General features: G+C 46.2%; 1 protein-coding gene across 2 annotated transcripts in view; it reads right to left on the bottom strand.

Annotated features, from left to right (window-relative positions):
* GFRA1 (GDNF family receptor alpha 1) overlaps window positions 1-26,090 on the bottom strand; it is a 275,166-nt gene that overhangs the window by 48,197 nt on the left and 200,879 nt on the right. For both annotated transcript variants that reach the window (XM_060171220.1, XM_060171221.1), the window contains exon 6: window positions 1,081-1,190. In XM_060171220.1, coding sequence (XP_060027203.1) covers window positions 1,081-1,190 — 110 coding nt within the window. The remainder of the gene's footprint in view (window positions 1-1,080; window positions 1,191-26,090) is intronic.

The following is a 26,090-nucleotide window of genomic DNA, read 5'->3' as shown; positions in this document are numbered from 1 at the left end:
ATAGAGACAAACTTATTTAAGAAAAGTAGAAAGTGAATGCAAATTTGAAATACTGACTTAGGAAAAATAAAGAACTCATTGGGCATAGCCATAAAAACCCTCCATAGCTGGAAACCAGGATTACCCAAGAGAGCATAGGTATTCTATACAGAAAAAGGCTGGCAACATCTGCACCCATAAATTCCTCCTTTAAGGCGAAACAAACATTTGCCCCATTCCTGGCTCTTTTATAATTGGTGTCTTTTTTAAAAAAAATCACACACATGCGCACACACGCACACACACACACACACACACACACACACACGTATTTGATAGGACAGAGAGAAATTGAGAGAGAAGATAGAGAAAGAGGCCTGCAGAGCTGCGTCATTGCTGATGAAGCTTTCCCCTTGCAAGGGGGGCCTGGGGGCTCAATTCTAGGTCTTTGCACATGGCAAAGTATATGCTCAGTCAGGTGTGCTATCACACAGACCCTGGTGTCTTCTTACTTCGCTGACCTGGAGGTAGAGATCCTGGTTCTTCTAAAGGCTCAGGGGTCTTGGAAGGCAGGAGACTCTTGTTTCTGCTATGTTTGTCTTCATACAAAAGCTGAATAATCAAAACTATACATCGCCATAATTTAGGGGTTTTATATGCAAAGGGCCGTGTCTGGGAATCAGTCTTTATGGTTTTCCAGACTATATGCCGTTCAAGTTCCTCTTCTCCAAAGTTGCTGAATTTAATGAAATTGATGAAACTTGCTCTCCAATTTCATAACCAGGGCCCCCCTCAATCCCCCGAATTTTGTTCTGCTTGGTCAGTTCTCCAGCTGAGCTCCTTCTCAGGTGAGCACACTGGGTCTCCCTGCTCTTTGACATTCCTTATTTCTGCCTCTGCTTCTGACATTATCTCCGCCGCCACCCCCCTCCCCCAAGCCCGATTTCCAGATTTCCTTCTCCAGCCAAGTCCTAAAGGACCTGGTATCAAAATCCCAGTCCAGAGGGTTACTGGGAGATTTTCTTTTTCACAGACAGTGCCGGCTACAACGGAAGGAGACTGTGGGAGTATCTGTAAAGCAGCCTTTGCTCTCCATCTTACCGATAAGCCCTGAGTAGGCGAGGAGGCAGTCAGCATAGTTCTCCTTTAGACAGCTGCTGACAGACCTTGACTCTGGCTGGCAATTGGTGAAGAAATCTGCAAGGCGAGATCTGTAACAGAAAAAGGTGGCAGGGTGCTTTAAAATATCCTCTGAAGAGACGTAACTTGATTTGCTGATGTGCCTCACCCCCCCCCCACACACACACAATACAGGAAGTATAAACTCTTAAAAATGTTAGCATGTTTCCCTATGCCCCCCCCCCCCATGCGTCTGCTTCTTGGGAGAGAAGTCTTCAGGGTCTCTAACTGGATAAATCCAGATGCTTTGAAGTTTCCATTCAATATTTATTTTTTGACTAGGCTTATTTGCATCTTTAGGAAACAGGCTTCTCTCTACACTCACCGGAGAGCCACACTGGGGAAATATTTACTTTTATACAGAAACATGTCCCTGACATCAAAATAGGATCCTACAGGCCATCTGCTCCCGTAATTCCTACTGGCTTTAAAAACTATGTGTATCTGTCTTGCAAGTTAATTCTCTCATCTCTACCAGCTCAGGGGACAATAATGTATCCAGTCAGGTGACACCTGGGGGAAGTTTGCCTTTCTGGAACTGAGGAGAAAGGGAAGAGGGGGAGCTGTCATGTGCAGTGGGTGGTGAGTCACTGGCTACAGTGGGCCCAAGGGTGGAGGAGTGGCTAGAAGGCCCTGGAGTTGGAGTGTGGGAGTGCAAATAGCACATGTCTGCACCTGGAGAACTCTGCAGGGCCAGGCTTGGCCCACCAGAAGTCCTGGTTGAGCAGAGCAGCAGAGACTGCAAGTGGAGAAACCATGCTGGTCTGAGTAGGCCCAGGGCTCTTTGTGACCCAGGGGCTGTTTTCCAATCTGAAGAGGATATTGTTGGGAGAAATCCTGAACTGGGGTGGGGGATGGTGCTTCCAAGGTAATCTCAGTAAACACCAGCTCAGTGTCTAAGCGGAGAATACAAGAGGCAGTGAGAGTGTTTAAATTATCTGGCCATTGGGAGTCGGGCGGTAGCGCAGCAGGTTAAGCTCATGTGGTGCAAAGTGCAAGGACCAACATAAGGATCCCCACGTACAGGGGAGTCACTTCATAAGTGATGAAGCAGGTCTGCAGGTGTCTCTCTCTCTCCCCCTCTCTGTCTTCCCCTCCTCTCTCCATTTCTCTCTGTCCTATCCAACAAGGATGACATCAATAACAACAATAATAACCACAACAATAAAACAAGGGCAACAAAAAAGGAAAATAAATAAATAAATAAATAAATAAAATATTTAAATATATATATATATCTGGCAATCACGGGAGACAATGCATGGCTTTCTCAGCTTTCTTCTCTTTAGTTCCTCTGAGTTGGCAGCCAGCAAGCTCAGGGCCTTTTTTTTAAAAAACACTTCTTTCCACCCAAGAAATTGTATTCAATCGACACACTTTACGATATAAGCAAGTTTGCGCTGGTGGGATTATAGCAAAGAGGGAAGTGGGGAGAAGACAAAGGTCTACAGCAAGTGCATTATCTACCCCTTTACTACAATTGTAACTGGAAGGGCATAAAAAGGCTTGCTGAAATTATCTAAGCTCAGGGCACACTGCAAAGGCAGTACGGTGTCAATCTGGAACTGGTCACTCCTCAGCTTCTTCTTCTTTTTTTTTTTTTTTTTTTGACCAGAGCACTGCTCAGCTCTGGTATAAGGTAGTGCTGGGTATTGAACCTGAGTCTTAGGAGCCTCAGGCATGAAGTCTTGCATAACAAGTATGCTGTCTCCCCAGCCCCGGAACTCTTACAGACAAGGCGGTCAAGTCTGAGGCTATCTGTGAGCTCAGAATATCAAGTACCTTGTCCTATCATCAGACACCCCCAAAACAAGGCCTGGAGCTCTGCTTTCTTTTCTTTCTTTTTCTTTTCTTTAAAAGTTTTTATTTATAAAATGGAAACACTGATAAGACCAAAGAATAAGAGGGGTACAATTCCACACAATTCCCGCTCTTTTTTCTTTCCACACCTGACAGCCCATAGAGAGGCCCTTTTGAATGCTTCCCCAGCAGTGTCACATGCTGTAGATGATGACTGGGCAAAAGCCCTCCCAACAGGGTTACATGTGCCTGTATGTGTACTCAGTCTCTCAGCTGCCTCAACCCCAGTGTTTTCTGACTCTGACCTAACACAAGGAAGGGCAGAAAACCTGGCTTGTTGCTGCAGCCTGGTTAAAATATCAATTTTGGGGGTGGGGGTGGGGATTCCTAAAGCTGACTCAGGCATCCACAACTGGCTCCAGTGGCTTCCAGCTTGGACTGAGTGTTAATTTTAGAAGAATTTTCCTGGTCATGAAAGTTAATGATCTAGAGGGGCTGGGCTTCTGTCTTTGCAGAGGGCGACTGAGGCTCAGGCAGCTGGGCTTGCAGCTCTGCACACAGCCTGATCAGCTCTCTGCCCTGGCAGCCCAGTGCTCCTGACCAAACTTCTGTCCCCCTCAAGAAAGGGGTAAGGGGACCGGGTGGAGGTGCACCAAGCAGAGTGCACACATTACCAGGCGCAGAGATTTGGCTTTGAGTCCCCATTTCCCACCTGCAGGGAGGAGGGTGGAGCAGGTTTGCAGGTATCTTTCTTTCTCCCTCTCTATCTCTTCTCCCTCTTCATGTCTCTGTCCTGTCAATTAGATAAAATAGAAAGAAAAAAAATGGCTGCCAGGAGCAATGGATTGGTAGTTGTGGCAGTGAGGCCCAATGATAAGCCTGGACAGAAAGAAAGAAAGAAAGAAAGAAGAGAGAGAGAGAGAGAGAGAGAGAGAGAGAGAGAGAGAGAGAAAGGAAGAAAGAGAAAGAGAGAAGGAAGGAGGGGGAAAGAAAGAAAGAAAGAGTGAGAGAAATAATGAATGAAGGGAGGGAGGGGGAAGGGAGGGAAGGAGGGGAGGAAGGGAAAGAAAGGGAGGAAGGGAGGGAGGAATGAAGGAAAAAAGTTTCCCTATCTACTGAGTCTCAGAGTCTCTGGAACAGACTTCACTGAAGCTCACCCTGACGTGAATCACCATCCTTCAACTGTAACACTAATGCCACCAGACTCATTTTGTTTAACAACCTCAGAATTACCCACAATTGGACCCTGGAATGAAAGGCTAATTGAGTCAGTCTGCTGCAAAGAGCGCAGGCCTGACTGAGAGAATGCTAGGAGCAGCACCCTGGACAGGACAGTGCTGCAGCGCGCGCACACGCACACACACGCGCGCACACACACACACGCACACACACACACACACACACACACGGGATGGAAGGAGACTTTCCAAGTACTTTTGAGCACATGCAGTGTTGCCTAAACACTACCATGGCCCTGTCTTTCCTATTTCACCTCTTTCTTCTTGATAGCATTTAACATTTACTAAAAGAAACAGTACATCAGAAGAGGTTTATATACCATGGCTTGCTGGAATAAACGGTCAGCTCATTACTGGCTGACGCTCAGGAATTTGAGGAGCTGGCCAACAGCAGAGTGGTAGTTTGACAGTGGTCTTGGGAGGAGTATTTATATCACAGTAATCAGCAAACTCTGTAATCAGCAAACACTACAAACCAGGGCTTTATGCTGTTTTCATAGAACCAGCTGTTTGGGGAGTCTAGAACATACTTCTCCAACTCCCAGTAACCTTTGAATTTCTGAGCCAAACAAAATGCTGTTATCCAATGAATGCCCTGTCTGCAGTATCTCTCAAGAAAATAAAGCAGGAGCTGAAGACACAGCATGATGATTATGCAAAAAAAAAAAACCCAAAAACCCAAATAAACAAAAACCCACTCACGCCTGAGGCTCTGAGGACCCAGGTTCAATCCCCAGCACTGGTCAGTCAGTCTATCTATGTATCTATGTATGCATCTATCTCATTAAAAATAAATAAAATATTCTTTAAAAAAAAGAAATAAAGGGGGTGCACAGTGGTGCACCCAATTAAGTGCCCAAAATACTACGTGCAAGGATGCACACAAGCACCCAGGTTCAAAACCCTGTTCCCTTCCTGCAGTGGGGATGCTTCACAAGTGATGAAGCAGGCCTGCTGCAAGCTTCTATCTTTCTTTCTATTTCCCCCTGCCCTCTCAATTTTCTAACTGTTCTTTTGAACAAAAAGGAAAAAGGAAAAAAAAGAAAAAAGAAAAAAGGCTGTCAGAAGTGCTGGAGTCATAGTGGAAATAAAAAAGAAAAAAAGAAGGAAAGAGACCCAGTCTCCTTCCAGAGAATCTCCCTTTCTCATCAACACACTCCTACATTCCTCTGAGATCTCTTCAGTCTTGTGTGCAAATGGTTGCACGTCTTGGCAAAGCAGCTCAGTTCTTGTCTGTTCCACTGACTGAAATGATGTGTCAAGTGCCTGTGGTATAATGATGAATATGTTCCCTGTCCCTGAACTCAGATGGTGTGTAATCTAGAAGCTGAGATCAACAAGGTAAAAAAACAAAACTGTAGTAACACAGAAGTGAGCTCCTAATAAAAGGCAGGAAAGGCTTCTAATGAAAACACTATCTAATGTGAATGAAGCCCTTTCCCTAACAATCTAATCAAGAGAGGACTAGTCATGTTTGAACCCAGTTTTATAGAGGGAAAGACAGCAGCTTAGTATGTTCAGACTAAAGGACATCTTGTGTGAAGCATAGAGCAGAGATCTGACGCCACACATTGGGATCACATAACCTCAGATACCAACACTACATGGCTCTGGAAGCTGGTTGGTTCAGAGAGGCTGTGATGTTGAGATGGAGACAGGGAGGGTGGGTAGGAGGCATCACACATTAAGGGTACTGAGGAGGAGGTTGTCCCAGGCAAAAGGGAGCAGCACATGGCAGCGGCACAAAACACTCACCATGAACTCAGGGTAGCAATAACGAGAGACGAGAGCAGGTATAAACGTATTCACACGTTCGTTTACACACAGACTCCTCACAGTAACTTAGGCAGGTGAAGCAAAGGAGGCAATGAGAGGCTATGCAGTGAAAGGCCCTGCAATAGGATCACATTCTGTCTGACTCGAGAGCTGAGATTATTTTTCACCACTACAGGGTGAACCCAGGCGCCCTTCAGAAAAGTGTTTACACATTCATTTACGGTGGCCAAGTCACTGGGTGGAAATGACTGGTTATATGACAACACTGACCACACAGAAAAGTTTGAATGACCTAAAAGTTTGGGCTGGGGAGACAGCATAATGGTTCTGCAAAGACTCTCATGGCTGAGGCTCTGAGATCCCAAGTTTAAATCCCTAGCACAACTATAAGCCGGAGCTAAGCAGTGCTCTCTGGTCTTTCATTAAAATAAAGTCAATAAAATATTAAAGAAAAATAAAAATCCACTGAAGGAATTATTTTGAGGGGAGTGTGGAGGGAGTCATCACCAGGGATTAACTATTCCAGGTTGAATGTTTCCGATCGGAAGAGTCAGGGAGAATGGAAAAGACATCATATCAAGGCCGTCCCCCCAGTGTAGTGGAGGCTGGATGTGAATCCGGAGTGGCCAGGGTTGGGGGGGGGTGTATTATGGCACAGTAGCACCCTCCTAGTAAGCTATCTTGGCACTGAAGGATTATCAGCAGAGAAATTGTGATTTGCATACCAGCAAGATTTTGAGGTCTCTCCAGGATTTGCTGAAGACCTTCTCTGTGCCTGTACTGTGTTAGAAGGAAACTGGCCCAAGGCAGGAGGGAGACTGCATTAGAGGTGACAGTTGAGGAAGGAAGGAGCAGTGGTGGGTGTCCAAAGACGGAAGTCAAGACACTCTGAAGTGCAGTTGTGTTGGTAGCACAATGGTAAGCACAGCTGCCTTTCAAGACACTATGAAGGAAGGGCTGGAGAGGACAGAGCAAGGCCTGAGAAACCCAGAGGCAAGTGATCTCTTTGGATGTGTGAGCATATGGTAGGACGGATGTCTCTACAAAGAAGAGTATGCGGCTGGCATGGCACCCTGAGGAGCCAATGCCTAGGAGATGGTCAGAGCTCCAGACCACCATCTTGGGCAGCACCTCAGCAATGACCCTACTTCCAGCCCTACCATCCAAAATTTACCCCTTCTTCTTTTTTAGTAAATGGTTTCCCTTCTTCTTATTCTTTAAAATGAACTTATTTATGAGACAGAGACAACCAGAAATTGAGAGGGGAGGAGAGGCAGGAAGAGACAGACACCTACAGAACTGCTTCAGTATTCAAAGCTTTCACCATGCAGGTGTGGGCTGCGGGCTTAAACCCAGGCCTTTGAGCACTATAACATGCGCGCTCAACCAGATGTGTCACTGCCTGGCCCAAATTACCCCTTCTTTATCATTCTTCCACCCAGGCGGATTTAAGAGCACCTTGTCACCTGTTTCAAGGACTTCCTTGTCAGGACTGAAGAGATCCAAGGAAAACGCCTTAATGTTCAGTGTGGGATTAACGAAACATCCCACCACTGGATTTCTTCTGGGTACATGAAATCTCCATGACTACAGTATGATGAACCTGATTGTTTTTCTCTGAGAAAGTGAAAAGGGAATGAATAGGCACTGATGTCGAAATGGATCTCCCTTCAAAAGTGAAAATTCCCTGCCCTTAAAGAGGAGAACGGAAGCTGGCAAATGCCAAGGTGGCCTTAGGAAATCTGCGGAGAAAACAGTGCTTTATCCAGCACATATCTTATTAAAGGAAGTACGCCTCTAACTGGAAATAGAAAAATGATTATAATGATACAATCTAGACGTGTCTTCTCAAACAGCAGATGGTCTTTTGACTGTGTGTGGGAAAATCATTTACCTACATTTTTATTTACCCATAAAACATTTTAGCAAAATAGTGCTAAAGCAAACAGGTGAAGAACATACTAGCACAGACTACTTTAACTCATCCTGGATTATCCTAATCCATTAAATGCTTCTCCAAGGCAGAGCCCATCCTTGGTTTTAAGCCATGCTTTTGGTGGAACTGAGCCCTGGACTGAGAAGTGTGAGATTCTTGAATGAGATCCAGGCTCTGACACCAATTAACCAGAGTTCCTGAGTATGTTGCTTAACTACTTAGCTCTTGGACTTCCCTCCCACATCAGACATATTATCCCTAGGATACTAGGAACTATTAGGAAATTAATCTGTTTTCAAAGCATTAGTAACATTATTCTTCATCATGATTCTCCTTTCCATTATATATAATTTTAATGTCAAAGTGTTTGACTTGCTTAAAGTACAGAAAACAAAGCTCCTCTTTCTCTTTCTCTCTCCCTCCTCCTCCTCTTCCTTTTCCTCCCTTCTTTTCTCTTGTGGGTCCAGCCGCTCATCTCACATACAGGATAGCTAAGGAACAAAGAGGTTAAGCTCCTTCTCAAGAGTCATAGGACTTCCACTTCCCTGGGACTTTACCTAATCATCAGGTGCATGACAATCTGGTGTGCTCTGTATTCCCAGATTAACTAGGTGTCCCTAAACTTGCATGAGTGTGGAAGCTCAGACAGTACTTGAATGCAACTCCGAACTCAACAGGGCCCAGAGGATGCAGACAGAGATCAAACCTTTATCTTATTTTATAGGACAGAAAGAAATTGAGGAGCAAGAAGGGGAGGGGGGAGAAAGAGAGGGAGAGGGGAAGGAGAAGGGAGAGGGAGAGAGGGAGAGAGGGAGAGAGGGAGAGAGGGAGAGAGGGAGAGAGGGAGAGAGGGAGAGAGGGAGAGAGGGAGAGGGAGAGGGAGAGGGAGAGGGAGAGGGAGAGGGAGAGAGACCTGTAGCACTGCTTCACTGATAATGAAGCTTTCCCTCTGTAGGTGGGGACCAGGGGCTTGAACCTGGGTCATTATGCCATTTGCAATTAAGCAGGTATGCCACCAACCAGCCCCCAGGACTTGCCTTTCAAACTGTTATTCATTTTGGAAAGCTTGTTCTGTGGGTCAGTTAGAGCAGACAAAAAGTAAGGCAAGTGTGAGAATGATGTGCGCCTGTTTCTAATTTTACCCCTTCTCAGCAAATCATTTCACTTCTCCAGCCCTCCATTTCTTCATCCAAAAAACTGGGGCCAGTACTATCCATGGTTCCTTTAAATGGTTTCTGTGAGACCTAAATGGCAAGTAGATAAAGTGCCTTGCCTGGAACCCAGGATACCTGCTGCACAATAAACTTTTTCTCCCCCACCAAGATAATTGCTGGGGCTCAGTGCCTGGCATGTTGAGTCCACTGCTCCTGGTGGCCAATTTTTAACTATTTTTTTATCACATTCTTTTTTTACTTGATAGATCAGAGAGAAATTGAGAGGGAAGAAGAAGATAGAGAAGGTGAGAGAAAAAGAGAGACACCTGCAGGCCTGCTTTACTATTTGTAAAGTCCACCCCCCACCCCTGCCGCAAACCAAGAGCATGAACCCAGGTCCTTGCATATGGTAACATACACTTGACCAGCTATACTACCTCCCACCACTTGCTCAATAAACTTTACTGCCCATCCCTTCATCTTTTCTTCTCCCAAATCCTTAGCCTGTCCTAGTGTTAGCTCCTGGCAGCAAACACACAGGAAGCTTAATGCAGAAAAACACACAGCTCAGTCTATCTCCTGTTGGCCCTCACATCTGTGTGACTGAAGGCTGAGACTTTGACCAAAACAGATCTGAGCAGTCTGGAGCCAGGAACCCTGGACTGTTATTTCAACCTTCTCAGTCCAATAAGCTCACAAAATACAGGTATTAAAAAAAATAATAATAAAAGTAATCACCCTCCCCCAGTGGACCAGCAGAGGGGGGGGATTATTTTTAAGATGCATAAAGATCAGTTGGTTTGTCAATACTACTAATCTCTTATGCTGAATAAAAACAATCTGAAAACTCCATTGCTAATATTAGACCCGGGATGACAAAGCAAGAGCCCAGTGACAGCAATTTTCTGCTACACTGACACAAACCAGATTTCTCCTCTTTCTGTTTTTAGAAAATTACCTTAGCCCTTCTCCTCTGGCGGCCTACTGTCGAGCACATCTGGAAGGCATCTTTCAGGAAGTCAGAGCCTCCGGTAAATACATTTCTCTGGAGTGTTTTCTTGCCTTGCTGCTTGCTCCTCATTAGAAGCAAATGCCCTGTGTCTGCCAGGGGGTGATGGTGGTGGTGGTGGCCGAAGAGTTGGGGTGGGGGTGGGGGTGGGGAGAAGGGACTCAGGACACCCTTCAAAAAAGCCAAAGTCTTTTTCTGCCAACCCCAGAGGAGTGAGGGTGGTAGAGAAGCAAGTTGGGAAGTTGGGGTGGCTATTCCAGAACAAAGGTCCTGCCTGGGGCAAATGCACAGGCCCTATAGGTAAAGGCTCAGAGTTTTCTTAAGCTGGACTCCTCACTGCTGGGGGAGCAAGCTATTCTATTGGATTCACAATGATTTAGGACAGACCATAGCTACATGTTGTTGAGACAGAGAGAGTTAGCAGGTCCAGGGAGTCTTAGGATTTGCTTGTTTCCTGGGAGGAGAAGGCTCCTGTGGCCTGAAAGGAATTAATGTCTGTGCCCTTCAGCTTCCTCTGCCCAAATCCATGCTCAATCTCATGGTGCTAATACAGTGCCTATAACCACTGGCCCTGGGAGGAGGAGGCTCTGTGTGCCACTATCAGTCTGGGGTAGGGGAGACAGGAGGCTGCAGTCAGTGTCCTCTGATCTGGTCTGACACCACAGTGACCAAGCTTGATGTTCTGGGAGGAGTCAAGGGACATAGCAGGAGTCACATATGAGGTCTTGAGGCCAGGCCTCTTGCTGGCATGCCCAGGGGTGAGGATTTGGGGAAAGCAGGCTACAGGGGCAGAGAGGCAATGCTGTCTTAGCCTTTCTGATCACATTGAACCACAGCAGCCCACAGAGGGAAGTCCAGGGCAGCATGGATCAATTTCAGTATCTGTCACGGAGCCACCTTGCCCGCATGCTGACGCCATCAATCACTGTCTGCAGAGGCCCTCAAGGGGTTTGATGGCTGATCTGCATGCCGTACATCTGAAAAGCAACCTCTGCCAGCTGGTGAGGGTAACCTCTGATGGATGCCCTAGAGCTGCCCTTCAGTGGAGAATCCCCCCCAAACCCCTCAGCTGACTTCCCCGAGGCACGCACAGATGATGGTAGAGAGGCAGGTTGGAAAAAGGAGCAGAGGCTGCGAACAGCCTGTGCTGCACTGCCAGGTCAAACCCAGTTGCTCTGTATATCTGTCCTACCACACACCCACAACAACAGCAAGCCTGGGGGGGGGGGGGGGGCTCCGTAACACTTGCTTTTATAGCAAGGGAATCCAGGAAGCCTAATAATGCAAGGTTTTTGTTTTTTTTGAAGATGAAGCATGTCATCCTGTTCTCAGCTATCTACTAGCTAATCTTCTGTAAACATGCTAAAGTCCTTTAAGATTTACTCTTCTCAGAGGCCAGGCGGTAGCACACAAGGTGCAAAGTGCAAGGACAGGCGCAAGGATCCCAGTTCGAGCCCCCAGCTCCTCCACTTGCAGGGTGATCGATTCACAAGTGGTGAAGCAGGTCTGTAGGTGTCTATCTTCCCCCTTCTCTGTCTTCCCCTCCTCTCTCAGTTCCTCTCGGTCCTATCCAACAAGAGCAGCAGCAACAACAGTAACAGCAGCAACAACAATAGGAAAGAAAAAGATGGCCTCGAGGAGCAGTGGAGTCATAGTGCAGGCACTGAGCCTCAGTGATAATTCTGGAGGCAAAAAATTAATCAATTAATTAATTAAAAATCAAGAAAAAAAAGATTTACTCTTCTCCATCAAAGTCTTTTCCATTTCTGCAGAGGCAAACTTTCATCATAAGTTTGGTAACTTCTGGTCCCCAAAGGAAATCAAAATCTCGACATTCGGGGTGGGGGGGCTGTTAGTAGTGGCACCAGGCTAAGTGCACATGGCACGAAGGGCAAGGACTGACATAAGGATCCCGGTTCAAGCTCTTTGCTCCCCACTTCACAACTGGTAAAGCAGGTCTGCAGGTATCTATCTTTCTCTCCCTCTCTCTGCCTTACCCTCCTCCTCTCTCGATTTCTCTGTCCTGTTCAACAACAAGGGCAACAAAAATAGGGGGAAATGGCCTCCAGGAACAGTGGATTGATATTGCAGGAACCAAGCCCCAGCAATAATCCTAGCAGCAAAAAAAAAAAAAAAAAAAAAATCTCTGGGTTGCGAGACCAGTGCTTCAAACTTCAGAACAGCATCATCGCGTGAATTCACTGCAAGGAGGGTTCTGCAGGCACTCACTCTGCCTCCACCCCACCCCGCCCTCCATCCTCAGGAGTGAATCTCAAATGTTTCCTGGCATTTATCCTAGAACCTACTGAGCTCCAGGTCCCCGGCTCATGAACCTCCAGCAGCAAAGGTCACCCGTTGTGGCTTCATTCAATTATTTATGCCCGCTCAGGCTTCAGAGGAATTTCAAGATACATTCAGACGTAGCTTTGATGCAAGAGCATAAATACAAAAATCAGTGTGAGTACTTGGGGGGGGAGGTCAAAGAAAAATAAAACAGAGCTAACAGTGGAACTTGTGCCAAGTGAACACACCCCTGGCTAGACAGATGAGAAAAATTTGGCTCTGTGATATATATTTTTTGATTCCCCACTGGGAAGGGCTCAGGTTATAACTAATTTCACCGTTTTGAGTATGCTAAAAACTAAAAACACAATAAGTGCTCAGGAAGGAAAACTATTATTGTAAGCAGAAGAGTGCCCCACCCTCCCAAGATGTCTTTTACCTGTAGTACTTGAGAAAATGATCCCCGAGATGGCCAAAGGGTCTTTACAGATGCAATCAAGATTGTGGACACTGGGTAGGGAGATTAAACTGTATATTCCAGGGGTGCCAATTGATCATAGGTCCTTAAAAGTGGCAGAGGGAGAAAGGAAGAGAAGGAGGTCAGAATGACTGTGCCAGAAAGACTGAACAGGCCTTTGCTGCTGTTGAAGATGAAAGGATCACCAGCTGGGCTGAAAATTTCAAGCAAGAGAATGGATGCACCTGAAGCCTTCCAGAAGAAACTCAGACCTGTGAGGCCAGCCCAGTGGGACCTGGACAGGACTTCTGACTTTTATAACATTAAGAAACTAAATCGGTTGTGTATAGAGACCACGACTTTCTTAGCCACTCATCTGTTGTTGGACGCCTAGGTTGCTTCCCAGTTTGGGTTCTTACACATTGTTCTGCTATGAACATGCATATACACAGATCTTTCTGGACTGATTTCCTTAGGATATATCCTCAGGAGAGGAAATGCAGGGTCATAGGATAGGTCCATCTCTAGCCTTCTGAGAGTTCTCCAAACTGATCTCCACAGGAGTTGGAGCAAATTACATTCCTGCCATCAATGTAAAAGGGTTCCTTCCTCCAACCTCTCCAAAATGTGGTGTCACTGTCCATTCTGATGTACGGTATTCTCATAGGAGTGAAGTGGTATCTCATTGCCATCTTTATTTGTACTTCTCTGATAACCAGTGCCTTTGAGCATTTTTTTTTTCATATGTCTGTTGGACCTTTGGATCAGCTTTTAAAAATAATGAAGTCACCTGCTTCACTTCATTTTGGATGGAGCTTTAAGTAATCATGTTGAGATCAGCCAAACAAGAGAAGGATGAATATGTGATGATCTCACTAATGTGAAGAACATAAGAAACAAGAACAGAACGGAGAAAATACAAAGCGAACTGTGACTGGTTTAGTGTACTGCACCAGAGCTAAGGGCTCTGGGTAATAAGGGCATGCAGAAGAGTCTGGGGAGAGGTGCATTGAGGCTCTGGTACATGAGGATGAGAAAGGACCCAAATGGGGGTGAAGGTGCTTTGTAGATACCTGTCATGGCAAGATGAAAAAATTATACCTATGTGCTAACTACCGTACCGTAAACCCTTAACCTCCTGATTAAAAAATGAAAGAAAGGGAGTCGGGCGGTAGCGCAGCGGGTTAAGCGCACGTGGCGCAAGGTGCAAGGACCAGCGTGAGGATCCCAGTTCAGGCCCCCGGCTCCCCACCTGCAGGGGGAGTCACTTCACAAGTGGTGAAGCAGGTCTGTAAGTGTCTATCTTTTTCTCTCCCTGTCTTCCCCTCCTCTCTCCATTTCTCTCTGTCCTATCTAACAACAACGACATCAATCATAACTATAACAACAAGGGCAACAAAAGGGAATAAATAATAAATAAATATTTTTTAAAAAATGAAAGAAAATAAAAAAGAGACTGAATTGGTGATGTGAAGGCAAAAGTGATATTGTAAAGCAGTTACAGAAGCATCAGGAAACCAAAAGGCTCTTAACAGGTCATAAGCAGTAAGGGCCTTTTTGTGACAACAATTCTTTATTTCTCATCATAACTATCTTTGGTGACTATATGAACAGATCACCCTCCATCCTTTTTTTTCCTTTTATTGAGGTACTGTTGGTTTACAAGGCTATATATGCTCTCGGTGTACAACTTCACCCTCTCTTCAGATTGTGTGCTACCATGCCACGGTCATCACCAAGGTCTCAAGGTCCCTCTCCTGAGTCATTTAGTTCCTTCTGAGGACTCTCTCCCTCCCCTCTGACAGCCCCAGCTCTGTATCAGAGTCTTGAGATTTTGAATACAGAATAGGAAAATGATCCAGAAGCTGGGTTTCAGTACAGCTGCTTATTAACCAACCCTGACATTTTGGACAGTGCCTCAACTGTGAAGCTTAATCTACTCAGGCTGAACAACAGTAAGCCCCTTCAAACATTGAGGCTCAAGTGTGCCTGTTTATGACCACCAGCCTTCTAGATGAGACCATATATCATCAGCCTAGGCATTTTATGTTTTGCTCAGAGCAGCCCAGGAGACCCACACCAACTCTGAGATAGCTTATGAAGCCCTCTGCTAGGACAGAGATGACCACATTAATACTCCCTTTCTAATTCACCTGCCAATAACTTGGCATCTGAAACACTCTGCATGAAAAACTACTAAGGTCATGGGCCCCTTAGAATATACTTAAAATAGACTCCCTATCTGCTTCCCATATGAAGACTCTTAGTTCTATCTGCTCTATACCTTTAGGTTCCTGTTTATTAAACAAACTGTCCTGTTTTATATCTTAATGCTTTTTCAGCCACCAAGCTGCAAACACTAGCATGACACCACCCTGACTTCCCTGGGCAGATGACCTCACCAATGTATCCTGGAACCCCACCTCCCCAGAACCCTATCCCACTAGGCAAATACAGAAACAGGCTTGGGGGTAATAGACTGACCTACCAATGGCCATGCTCAGCGGAGAAGCAATTACAGAAACCAGGCCACTCACCTTCTGCACCCCATAAAAAATTTCATCCATACTTCTAGAGGGATAAAGAACATGGAGGGGATGGGAAATAGAGCTCTGGTGGTGGGAATTTATGGAATTGTATCCCTCTTATCCTATAATCTTGTCGCTCATTATTAAATCACTAATAATAATAGAAAATAAAGAAATACCTACTGTACCCACCCACTCAAGTCTGTGCTGGATGGAGTCTTGATTGACATTATATTCCCACTGTTAAGGCCAAGGGGAGATGTCTCCTATGAGTCCTTCAAACAAAGAGATCATTTCACAGGACAATAGGACAGGTGGAAGGAACTGGAATGGCTAGTGCATGTGGTCCCTCTATGCTATCCTCCTCATCAATCTGTGTGACTTTCAGAAAAAAGCCATGTGGACCCTGTGAAGAAATTGGTGCATCATGATTTTTGCAGCCAAAGAAACTGAACTCTTGATTACTTTAGGAAAACCCAAGTAAATCCTAAAGACTATTCCAAATGCTCCCTGGCCTCAACCGAACCTTGCTTCTTTGGGGCTTCCCAACAGATGCAAAATAAAAACTACATAGGCTAGGCCAGGTTGTGGCACACCTGGTAGAACACACAACCACTGGCTCCCAATTGCAGAGAGGGAGAGGTTCATGAGTGTGAAGCAATGTTGCAGGTGCCTCTCTTTCCTTTCTCTCTCCCCCTTCCTATCTCTACCTCTCACCATCTATCAAAAATGAAATTAAAAATTGCATAGGCTCTCTGGACTATGATAATTTGCAAAATGCAAAACTCCTGCCCCCTCACATTCCCAAAGGACAAGCACTGAATACCTGTGTAGAGTCTGAGCCCCAGGTTCCAAGGTTGCTTGGCTGATGTGAATTTACCTTCCACACTGGATCTGCCCTAGGAGGGGGTGAGGAAGACGGAAGGCAAATGGCTGTTTGAATGGCTAACAGCCTATGCTTGCACAGACTTTAAAGAGAAACATATGAAAATAAGATCCCCTATTAATCTTTAATAGGGTTGCAGGCTTCCTAAGGAAAATTATGCTCAATAGTAAATATATACTCAGCCGTTTCCCTTCTAGGCAAGTTGTTTTAAGGTCAACAGAGACTTTGAGCTCAGCAAACAGCTAGTCCCTAATATCTTTTTTCCTAGATTGGGGTGGGGGAGGGCAACTCAGGAGACAGGGAACTGTGCTGTTTTTACATCCAAAGAACACATCACTCATTCCACTACATCATCTGAAGATAAGCCCCCCTCCACACCACCCTTTCCAGAAAATAAGTAAGTCTTCTTAGAAATTCATTCTCATGCTTAATATCCTCTTGCCAGCGGCCTTCCCTCCCCTCACAGGTCCTGTTTTCTACATTTCACTGAAGCTTACAGCTGAATTGAAAGCTACACTCCTATCTTTCTTCAGGGATGAGAGTTTTTTTTTCATTGTTCACATGAGGTTTTTTATTTTTATTTTTATAACCAAGAATCTCCGCCACCATCCCACCCACCCTGGTGATCTCAAGGCCGATTCAATGTGGTCTCGAGGGTCTCTTCTGAGCTCTTCCACCAATTCTCCTCACTGGATTTGAGCTCCAAGAAGGGTACAGCAGCTCAGTCCTTCTGCCTACATCTTCTTCCCTCACTTCTTACTTTACATCTTCACTTTGGTTCTTCTTGTAGCGTTTGCCCTTCTTCCGTAGCCAGTCAACAGCGTCAGGTTGAGCCTGATGTAAAGTTTCGAGACCTCCTTTGAATCTGGAGAGGTGGCAGTCGTTGACTATGTGGGTCATAGTCTGTCTAGAGCCGCAGGGGCAGTTCGGGTCGTCTCTGGCTCCCCAGCGATGGAACATAGCGGCGCACCGGCCATGGCCTGTTCGATAGCGATTGATGAGGGCCCGATCATAACGTGCTAGGCCAAAGCCGGGTTGACGCTTGCAGGGGTCTGTGATGAGGTGTTTGTTCTTTACCTCAGCTGACTGCCAACTCTGTTTCCAAGAGTCTGGAACAGAGAAGTTCAGTGTAGGCATAGGGGACCAGATTGGGTGACGAGACGTCAAGCGTTGGACAGGGTGGGCGAAGATATCCGCGCATATTGGCAGGTCCGGTCGAGCGTAGACGTGGGAAATGAACTTAGATGATGCCGCATCCCAACAAATATCTGGCTGGGCGATGTTGCTAAGAAGTGGCAGCCATGGAACCGGGGTGGAACGGATGGTTCCAGAAATGATCCTCATGGAGGAATATAATTTGGAATCGACCAAGTGGACATGGGGGCTACGGAACCATACTGGGGCACAGTATTCTGCAGTGGAATAGCATAATGCCAGAGATGATGATCGTAGTGTGGCAGCGCTCGCGCCCCATGAGGAGCTGGCCAGTCTTGCAATGATGTTATTCCTCGCGCCCACCTTTGCTGCAGTTTTTATGAGATGTTTGTGAAATGACAGAGTGCGATCGAGAGTAACGCCAAGATAGACTGGCTGGGCTTCATGCCGGATTCTCGTATCGCCAAGCTGCACATTAAGCTCACGTGAGGCGTGAGGCCGAGGCATGGTGTAGATGGAAAACAGATGATACCGTTTTAGCAGTGCTAGGAATTAGTCGCCATTTTTTACAGTAATCAGATATCAGAGACATGTCTTTCGTGAGTGTTTCCTTGAGGAAACACTCGAGTTCACTTTGGTTAAAGGTCTTAACTCCTCTATGAGAAGGGAGAGGTTAAATGGACTCGAGGATTATGTGTGACATAAAACAGATGGACTGGGTTTGGTGTATTGCATCAAAGCAAAGGACTCTGGGGAAGGAGAGCTGGAAGGGAGCTGGGAGCAGGGAACTCTGGGGTCCTGGTGCATGATGGTCAAAAGGAACTTAAGTTGGGGTGAGAGTGTATTGCAGATACCCATGAGGAGATGAGGAATTATATCCATATGTCAACAATTGGACTGTGAACCATTAATCCTCCAATGAAATGATAAAAAAATAAATAAAGGAGATGGTTAGTAAATATCTGGTGAATAAATGAGTAAATAAACTCTACCTTACACCAGGGGTCCAATCACTTACAGATCAAACCACATCGAGGACATCTGGGGTATTATAGGTTTGGCCACCTAACAGGCACAGCTGAGGAGAACCAATCCAGATCTAATAGCCTCACACTCTGTGACAGTCCCCAAGCCCTGTGTCATTTAACATTTAACATCTAGCTAGGTTAGCCTTTCTCCATGAAGGGCCCTGGGGTCTAGGCACGTCAACATCTAGAGCAGTTATGAAGCTGGAGTTGGGAGGAGTCAGAGCTAGAGAAGACTACAATGATCCCAGGAGATGATTTATGTGTGTGGAGCATGTTTTACTGTGTATGTGTGTGTGTGTGTGTGTGTGTGTGTGTGTGTGTATCTTTCCTGGTTTGATGCCCCAGCACCATGAGAGTACCCAAAGCAACTCTACTATGCTAGAGTAATGCCTTGGTGTCTCTCTCTCTCTCTCGTTTTATTATTATTTTTTAATACCAGAGTGTTGGTATGCTTTTAAAAACACCTTCTGTTTCATTTGGTTTAAATCTCCCCTGCTTAACACTATTCTATTTACATAACCACTTCATTCTATTTACATAACCTCTGTTAACAAGCACCACCTTCCCTCCAGGGCATTGGTGGTTTACTGATAGAATTCTCACCTGCTCCGCCCCCTCTCCTTGTCATACCCTGATTTTCACCAGTCACTTTTCTCTCCACCCTCTCTGCGTCGCATCCTGTTCCCACCCTACTGGGCTAGTATATTTATAAGGACAAGATTGTTTGTAGTTTTTAGTTTAGCTTAGCTCGGCTTAGATTGTGCTGCGTCCTGCATGAATAAAGAGATACTGCCTACAGCTCAACCATGAATCCCTGGTCGTCTGTTACCCGCCCGTGAAGCCAGCCCAGCGATGACAACATATGGCACTACAACGTGGGACCGGACCTGCGCAACTCCCAGATAAGTGAAGACTTTGCCTACCTATGCACTATGGTCTTCTCTTCTACTTATTAAGAGGTTTGCCAAAGCCTCCACTGTTTCATCATGAGACAGTTACTCTGTCTCTGGAACATTTTGCTCTGGGCCACACTTTGTTTCCCTGACCGGGAACTTTGGTTTCTTGTGACCCTAATCATAGAGCTTGGGAGATGCACTGAGATTTCTCCTTGGACTTTCTGGATTCCCTCTCCCATGTTTCCTGAGGAAAAGGACTACATTTTGCTCCGAGCCACAATTTGGTTCTTTATGACCATGATCGTAGACTTTGGGATATGCATGTGGATTTCCACTAGGACTTTCTGGACTTCTTCTCGCATGTTTCCCATGGAGAAGGACTACTCTAATTTGAGGAGCGTTCTCCAGTACCCTGGCAGTCCCCAAGAATGGAGACACGTGGTTAGTTCTACTCTCCTGATTGGATTCTTTCTTTGATGGGAAGACACTTTTAAAAATGGGTGCCTGAAGCAATCCAGCAGGAACAGTCAGAAGCACCCTAAATGGAATTTTAAAAAGCTTTTTGGACTAGGATGCCCTCTGGGGACTCATGATACAACATGGTGAGATCTGCATAATCTGGTTCAAGTTGCGTTTCATAAGAGAGTGATTTGAATGACTGAATTTTTGTATGACATTGACTTAAAAAAAAAATGCTGGATGCAGCCATGATTTCTAGAGACATCCAGAAACAATCCAAAAAATTGTTTTTTCCCTCCTCCATATGTTGTCATCGCCGGGCTGGCTTCACAGGCGGGTAACAGATGACCAGGGATTCATGGTTGAGCTGTAGGCAGTATCTCTTTATTCATGCAGGACGCAGCACAATCTAAGCCGAGCTAAGCTAAACTAAAAACTACAAACAATCTTGTCCTTATAAATATACTAGCCCAGTAGGGTGGGAACAGGATGCGATGCAGAGAGGGTGGAGAGAAAAGTGACTGGTGAAAATCAGGGTATGACAAGGAGAGGGGGCGGAGCAGGTGAGAATTCTATCAGTAAACCACCAATGCCCTGGAGGGAAGGTGGTGCTTGTTAACAGAGGTTATGTAAATAGAATGAAGTGGTTATGTAAATAGAATAGTGTTAAGCAGGGGAGATTTAAACCAAATGAAACAGAAGGTGTTTTTAAAAGCATACCAACACCAGAGCTCTGCTCAGCTACCTAGCTCTGGTTTATGGTGGTGCGGGGGATTAAGCTTGGGACTTGAAACCTCAGGCATGAGAGTCTATTTGCATAACCATTATGCTATCTACCCCCACCTTTGTCTCTCCCTCTTATCTCTCTCCTTTCCCCATCTCTTTACTTTCTGACAATATTTATTATAAGATAGAGATAGAGAGAAGTTGAGAGGGAAAGGAGAGGTAGAGAGGGAGAGTAAGAAAGAGCCAGCTGCAGTACGGTTTGACCACTCATGAAGCTCTTCCTGCAGGTGGAGAGAAGGGGCTGGGTGTGGGGGCTTGAACCCAGGTCCTTACATGTTGTAACATGTGTACTCTACTGGATACACCACCACCCAATCCCACTGGCAATATCTTTATGGAAGAATGAGGAACTGGGTAGGTTAGGGTGCTTGGTAGTATTAGGTTCCTTCCTCAACATCACATGAAACAACAACAACAACAACAACAAAAAAAAAAAGGTCCTCTTCCACCCCCACAGCACTAAACTAGCAATTAATGTTCAAACTCTATATTTTAATTCTTGCACTTTTATTACCAGTCTGGTGTGGATTATATATCCCAGAAGCCGAAATCTGATTTAGGTGAATATAAGTGATATTTACTAAACCCAGCAAATTGTAGTGACAGAACTAGTGGGACTTCTTGTTTGATAGTACTTGGAATTGAAGACATAAAAATAATACGTGTTCTTTCTGTTCAGCAGAGCTAAATCCAAACCCAATCCCAAGCACAGCTATTTAGAGAAGTCATCCTGACCCGATTTTTTTTTTAGAGATACTGATTTTTTTTTTTTTAATTTTAAACTTTTTTTTTCCTCCTCCAGGGTTATTGCTGGGCTTGGTGCCTGTACCATGAATCCACCGCTCCTGGAGGCCATTTTTTTCCCCCTTTTGTTGCCCTTGTTGTAGCTTTGTTGTGGTTATTATTATTGCCCTTGTTCACGCAATTCGTTGTTGGATAGGACAGAGAGAAATGGAGAGAGGAGGGGAAGACAGAGAAGGGGAGAGAAAGATAGACACCTGCAGACCTGCTTCACCACCTGTGAAGCGACTCCCCTGCAGGTGGGGAGCCGGGGGCTCGAACCGGGATCCTTACGCCGGTCCCTGCACTTTGCGCCACGTGCACTTAACCCACTGCGCCACCGCCCGACCCCCAGAGATACTGATTTATTTTTAATATTTTATTTATTTCTTTGAGTCAGAGAGAAATTGAGAGGGAAGGAAAAGAGAGTGAAGAGAAAGAGAAACATCTGCAGCATTGCTTCAGTGCTTGTGAAGCTTCTCCCGTGCAAGTGGAAGCTGTGGAGTCTTGAACCCCCGTCTTTGTGCACTGTAATTCATGCACTCAACCTGGAGTGCCACTGCCCAGCCCTGACCCAAGATTTTCTTCTTTTTTTTTTTTTAAACCAGAGCACTGAACAGCTCTGGTTTATGGTGATACTTGGGGATTGAACCTGGGACTTCGGAGCCTCAGGCATTATGCTATCTACCCCTGCCCACTAGGGTTTTCTTCTATGAGCACCCAAGTACTCAGGCTGGGTACACAGTCACTTCAGAGATCACCACAGATATCAAGATGGGAGAGGTACAAAAAGGGGAGCCCAGAGTCCACAAAGAAAAGCCAGCAGCCCATACATAACTAACCCTTTTCTGCCTGCAGAGACCACCTATGTCTCAATGTCCCTGCAAGGTCAAATTGGCCCTAAACCCATCCCTGCTACTGAAAGACCCCAGAGGTCAGCCCTGGGGTTGGCTCACTGGATCAGGCTCCCAGTCCTATAGCATCTGGCACTGGGGTCCCCATGAGCCGGTGTGCAAACCACCTGCCAGTCACTGAGCCAAAAGCAGACATTCTGCAGCCATGCACCTCATTTGCAGCTGAAGCTTCTTCAGCTTGTATTTCCTAAGCCTGGAGCACAGGAGGAGGGCCTTTCTGGCAGCTTTTGTCTGTTTCCAGAGAGATTTTCTAGCAGCACAATGTCAAGTTCCTTACTGGAGAGAGGGCATCCTGTTTTCTTTCCAGACACCCATACAAGGAAGCTCAAAGTCATCAGATGCAGCACTCTTACTTTTCACCAGGAACTCCAATGGCTGGGTGCTCACAAGGATCCTCAACCTTCTGGTATCCCGGCAGTTCCCCAGACTTAAGGGTTGGCCCAGATTCAACATCCCTGCAAGCCTTCAGCTCTCACTCTGTCCACAGAGCAGGAGTAGCAGAGAGAAGCTGCACCTGGGATGACAGCCCCCAGGAGCTGAAGCTAGCCTGGGAGAGGCTCCCCAATCCACTCCCTGCAAGAAAAGTGTCATCGTCTTTTCTGGATATAGAGTGTTTTAAGCAATCAGTCCTGACTGACTGAAAGGAATATGGGGTTGAAATTCTTTCATTTTTTCCCCCTTTATACAGAGCTTCACACATGTGTGATTTCACTGCTCCCAGCTAGCTGACTTCATCAGAGAAAGATACCACAGTGCTAGGGAGCCAGGCGGTGGTGCAGCGAGTTAAGCACACATGGTGCAAAATGCAAAGACCAGTGTTAAGGATCCTGGTTCGAGCTCCCAGCTCCCCACCTGCAGGGAAGTTGCTTTACAGGCAGTGAAAGCAAGTCTGCAGATGTTGCTGAGGACTTATTCTGATGCAGTCTCCGCCCCCAGGTTTTTCTATGCTCCGCTAAATCCTAGAGTGCCCCCTTTCAACCAATCCTGGCCCTACACGTCACCCCTGGTTGTCGCCCAATAAAAAGCCCCCTCACCCCTCCCTTCTCTCTCTCTGGGCTCTCGGCTCTCCCTCTCTGAGGTCTCGCTCCCTGCTCTCCCCCCGTGGTCGGCCATTGCTGGCTGGCTCCACGTGGTCTGAACCAAACCTCCCCCCCCATCCTATAATAAAGATCTGTGTACCCCTTTGCTCTGGACGTCCGCTCTCTTCTCCGCGGTGCAGCCCGACACCAGACCACCTCAACAACATGCAGGTGTCTGTCTTTCCCCCTATCTGTCTTCCCCTCCTCTCTCCATCTTTCTCTGTCCTATCCATCAATAACCACAACCATGTTAAACAACAAGGGCAACAAAAGGGAAAACAAACAAACAAACAAATAAATAAATACAAAGATACCACAGTGCTGGAGCCTCCCTGGGTACCATGACACCCCCATGTCATGCCAGAGCTTAAACTATACTCTACACTTCCAGTCCCTTAAAACTTTCAGCCCCTAACCTCACTATCCAGACCTGCTAGAGTTGAAAGAGCTCAGCTCATAGCAGGCAGACATCTAGACTTCCTTAGGTTCCACTCACTCACTGTGGGGACATGTATTGTCTGTGCCAAGGAAGAGGATGCCTCTTGTCTCCTCTTCTGGGGTTATGGTGAAACACTCTGCACAGAATCAATGTCAGAGAGTCGCTGCTCTCCCTGTCAGCTGCCCGTCTCCATCAATGCCATCCTATGATGCTGTCCCCAGCTCCTGAGCTCGCACAGGTGGCCGCTCTACCCCCTGGCTATGGCATACTTCCTGATGATGCTCAGGGCATGATTCAGAAAAGGGGAGGGACACGGAGTCAGTGAAGGCCCTTTGCTGACAGCTCACACCTCTGACTCAGATCCAGCATCTTAAGAACCCTTTCTTCTCAACAAGGGCAAGAACCCTTTCTTCTCAGAAACCAGGGATCCCTGAAACAGCAAATGTCCCAAGAACCTGCCAGCAATTCCCCCACGCCCCACTCATTCTACACAACAGCAAACCCCAACTCCAGCCCCAATGAGACCGGGGGCCAGTTGTGCCCACGTCTTTCTGGGCATATCTCTTTCTGTGAAGGCAATTGTTCTGGGAGGGCAGGTTCTTGAGATGACACAGGCTCCAAACACCTCTGAGCTCAATCTCCACCCACTGCCATCTCCACCCCCACTCCATTGCCTCCTCCCCTTAATGACACAAAAGCTGAGAAGCCCATGATGTGTAAAGCTTAGCAACGTGTTTCATGTACTGACGCTGACATTTCCACACACTATGTAATGTCATGAGCGCCTACAAGTGTGAGCCAGTGAAAAGCTGCCCACTCCACCCACAGGCCCTACTCTAAAGGCGTCTGTCTGTGAGCAGGGAGAAATGTATGTAATCTTGTGTATTATTTGTGCTCTATGATAAAAAGCTGTGGAATGAGTAAGGGAGAAAGAGGAGCTTGTTTTGAGTGTTTTTGTTTTTCCTCAATTTTTTTTTAAATTTGATGGAACAAAGAGAAATTTAGAGGGAGATGGGTGATATAGAAAAAGAGAGGAGAGAGGGAAAGAGAGGAGAGAGAGAGAGAGAGAGACCTGAAGCTCTGCTTCACCACTCCTGAAGCTTCCCCCTGCAGGTGGGGACTGGGAGGCTTTAACTCAAGTTCTTTTTAAAAAAATTTTATTATTATCTTTATTTATTTATTGGATAGAGACAGCCAGAAATCAAGAAGGGGGAATAGAAAGGAAGAGAGACAGAGAGACAACTATAGCATTGCTTCACCACTCATGAAGCTTTCCCTCTGCAAGTAGGGACCAAGGACTCGAACCTGGGTCCTTGCACATTGTAACATGTGCGCTCAACCAGGTGCACCACCACCAGGCCCCTGAACTCAAGTTCTTGTACATGGTAATGTGTACACTCAACCAGCTAGCCCTGAGGGCTTTTTTCCCTAAGATTCATTTATGTCTGCATTTCTATAATTTTATGAAACAAAGAGAGAAAGTTCTGAACATCATCCATCAGCTCTAGCATATGTAGTTTTGGGACCGAACCTGGGAACTCAAGCTTACAAGTTCTGTGCTCTTCTCACTGAGCACAGTGAGGTTTAGCCCTTTGTGAGCATTTTTAGTGTCAAGGGGCAGATACTGTGCTGGGGAATTTTCACAGCAGTCTCTCGTATTTCTTACAGCTGCTCTGTGAGGACAAAGTCATTATCTCCATTTTTAGGAGGGAAACTGAGGTCTGGAGCTGCCCACAACCCGACCACAGGCAGAGTCACAGTGGGAACCCCGGCCCACCTCCCTCACAAACATGCTGACAGTCACTGGGGAACAGGTCCCCAGCTCACTCCAGCTCCAGATGTGGTGTGGTATTTTGCACACCACTGATTCTTTAAAATTCTTGTTTTTCCTGGATGCAGAATTTTCTGCATAATTAATTGCTTTTGAAAATTACAGAGTCCTTTCACCATTCACTGGGTTAGAAACACCTTCTAGAAATGGAAATGCCAATGTAACTGCAGTGGTTCTAACTTGGGTGAGGCTTGAGTGGGGGCTGGGTCCTCCCTTGATAGAACAGACTCCAAGCCTGGCTGAGGGACCCAGACATGAAAGGGACAGAAGTCCCTGCAGGAAAAGAGATGGTACTGGGTCACAGGCTATGAGTGCTTATGTCAATTACAATCCAGGTGTGACCAAAAGAAGCCATTTTGGGGCTGGGGAGTGGTGCACCCAGTTGAGCTCACACACCATGTGCAAGGACCCAGGTTCAAGCCTCTAACTCCCCAACCTGAAGGTGTAGTAGTAAAGCAGGACTGCAAGTGTCTACCTTTATCTCTCCTTTTCCATCTC

Source organism: Erinaceus europaeus, chromosome 14 (assembly GCF_950295315.1).
Source record: "Erinaceus europaeus chromosome 14, mEriEur2.1, whole genome shotgun sequence".
In the NCBI taxonomy this organism is placed as follows: domain Eukaryota; kingdom Metazoa; phylum Chordata; class Mammalia; order Eulipotyphla; family Erinaceidae; genus Erinaceus; species Erinaceus europaeus.
Note: the sequence above shows the minus strand (reverse complement) of the source record. Positions and strands in the feature narration are given on the sequence as shown.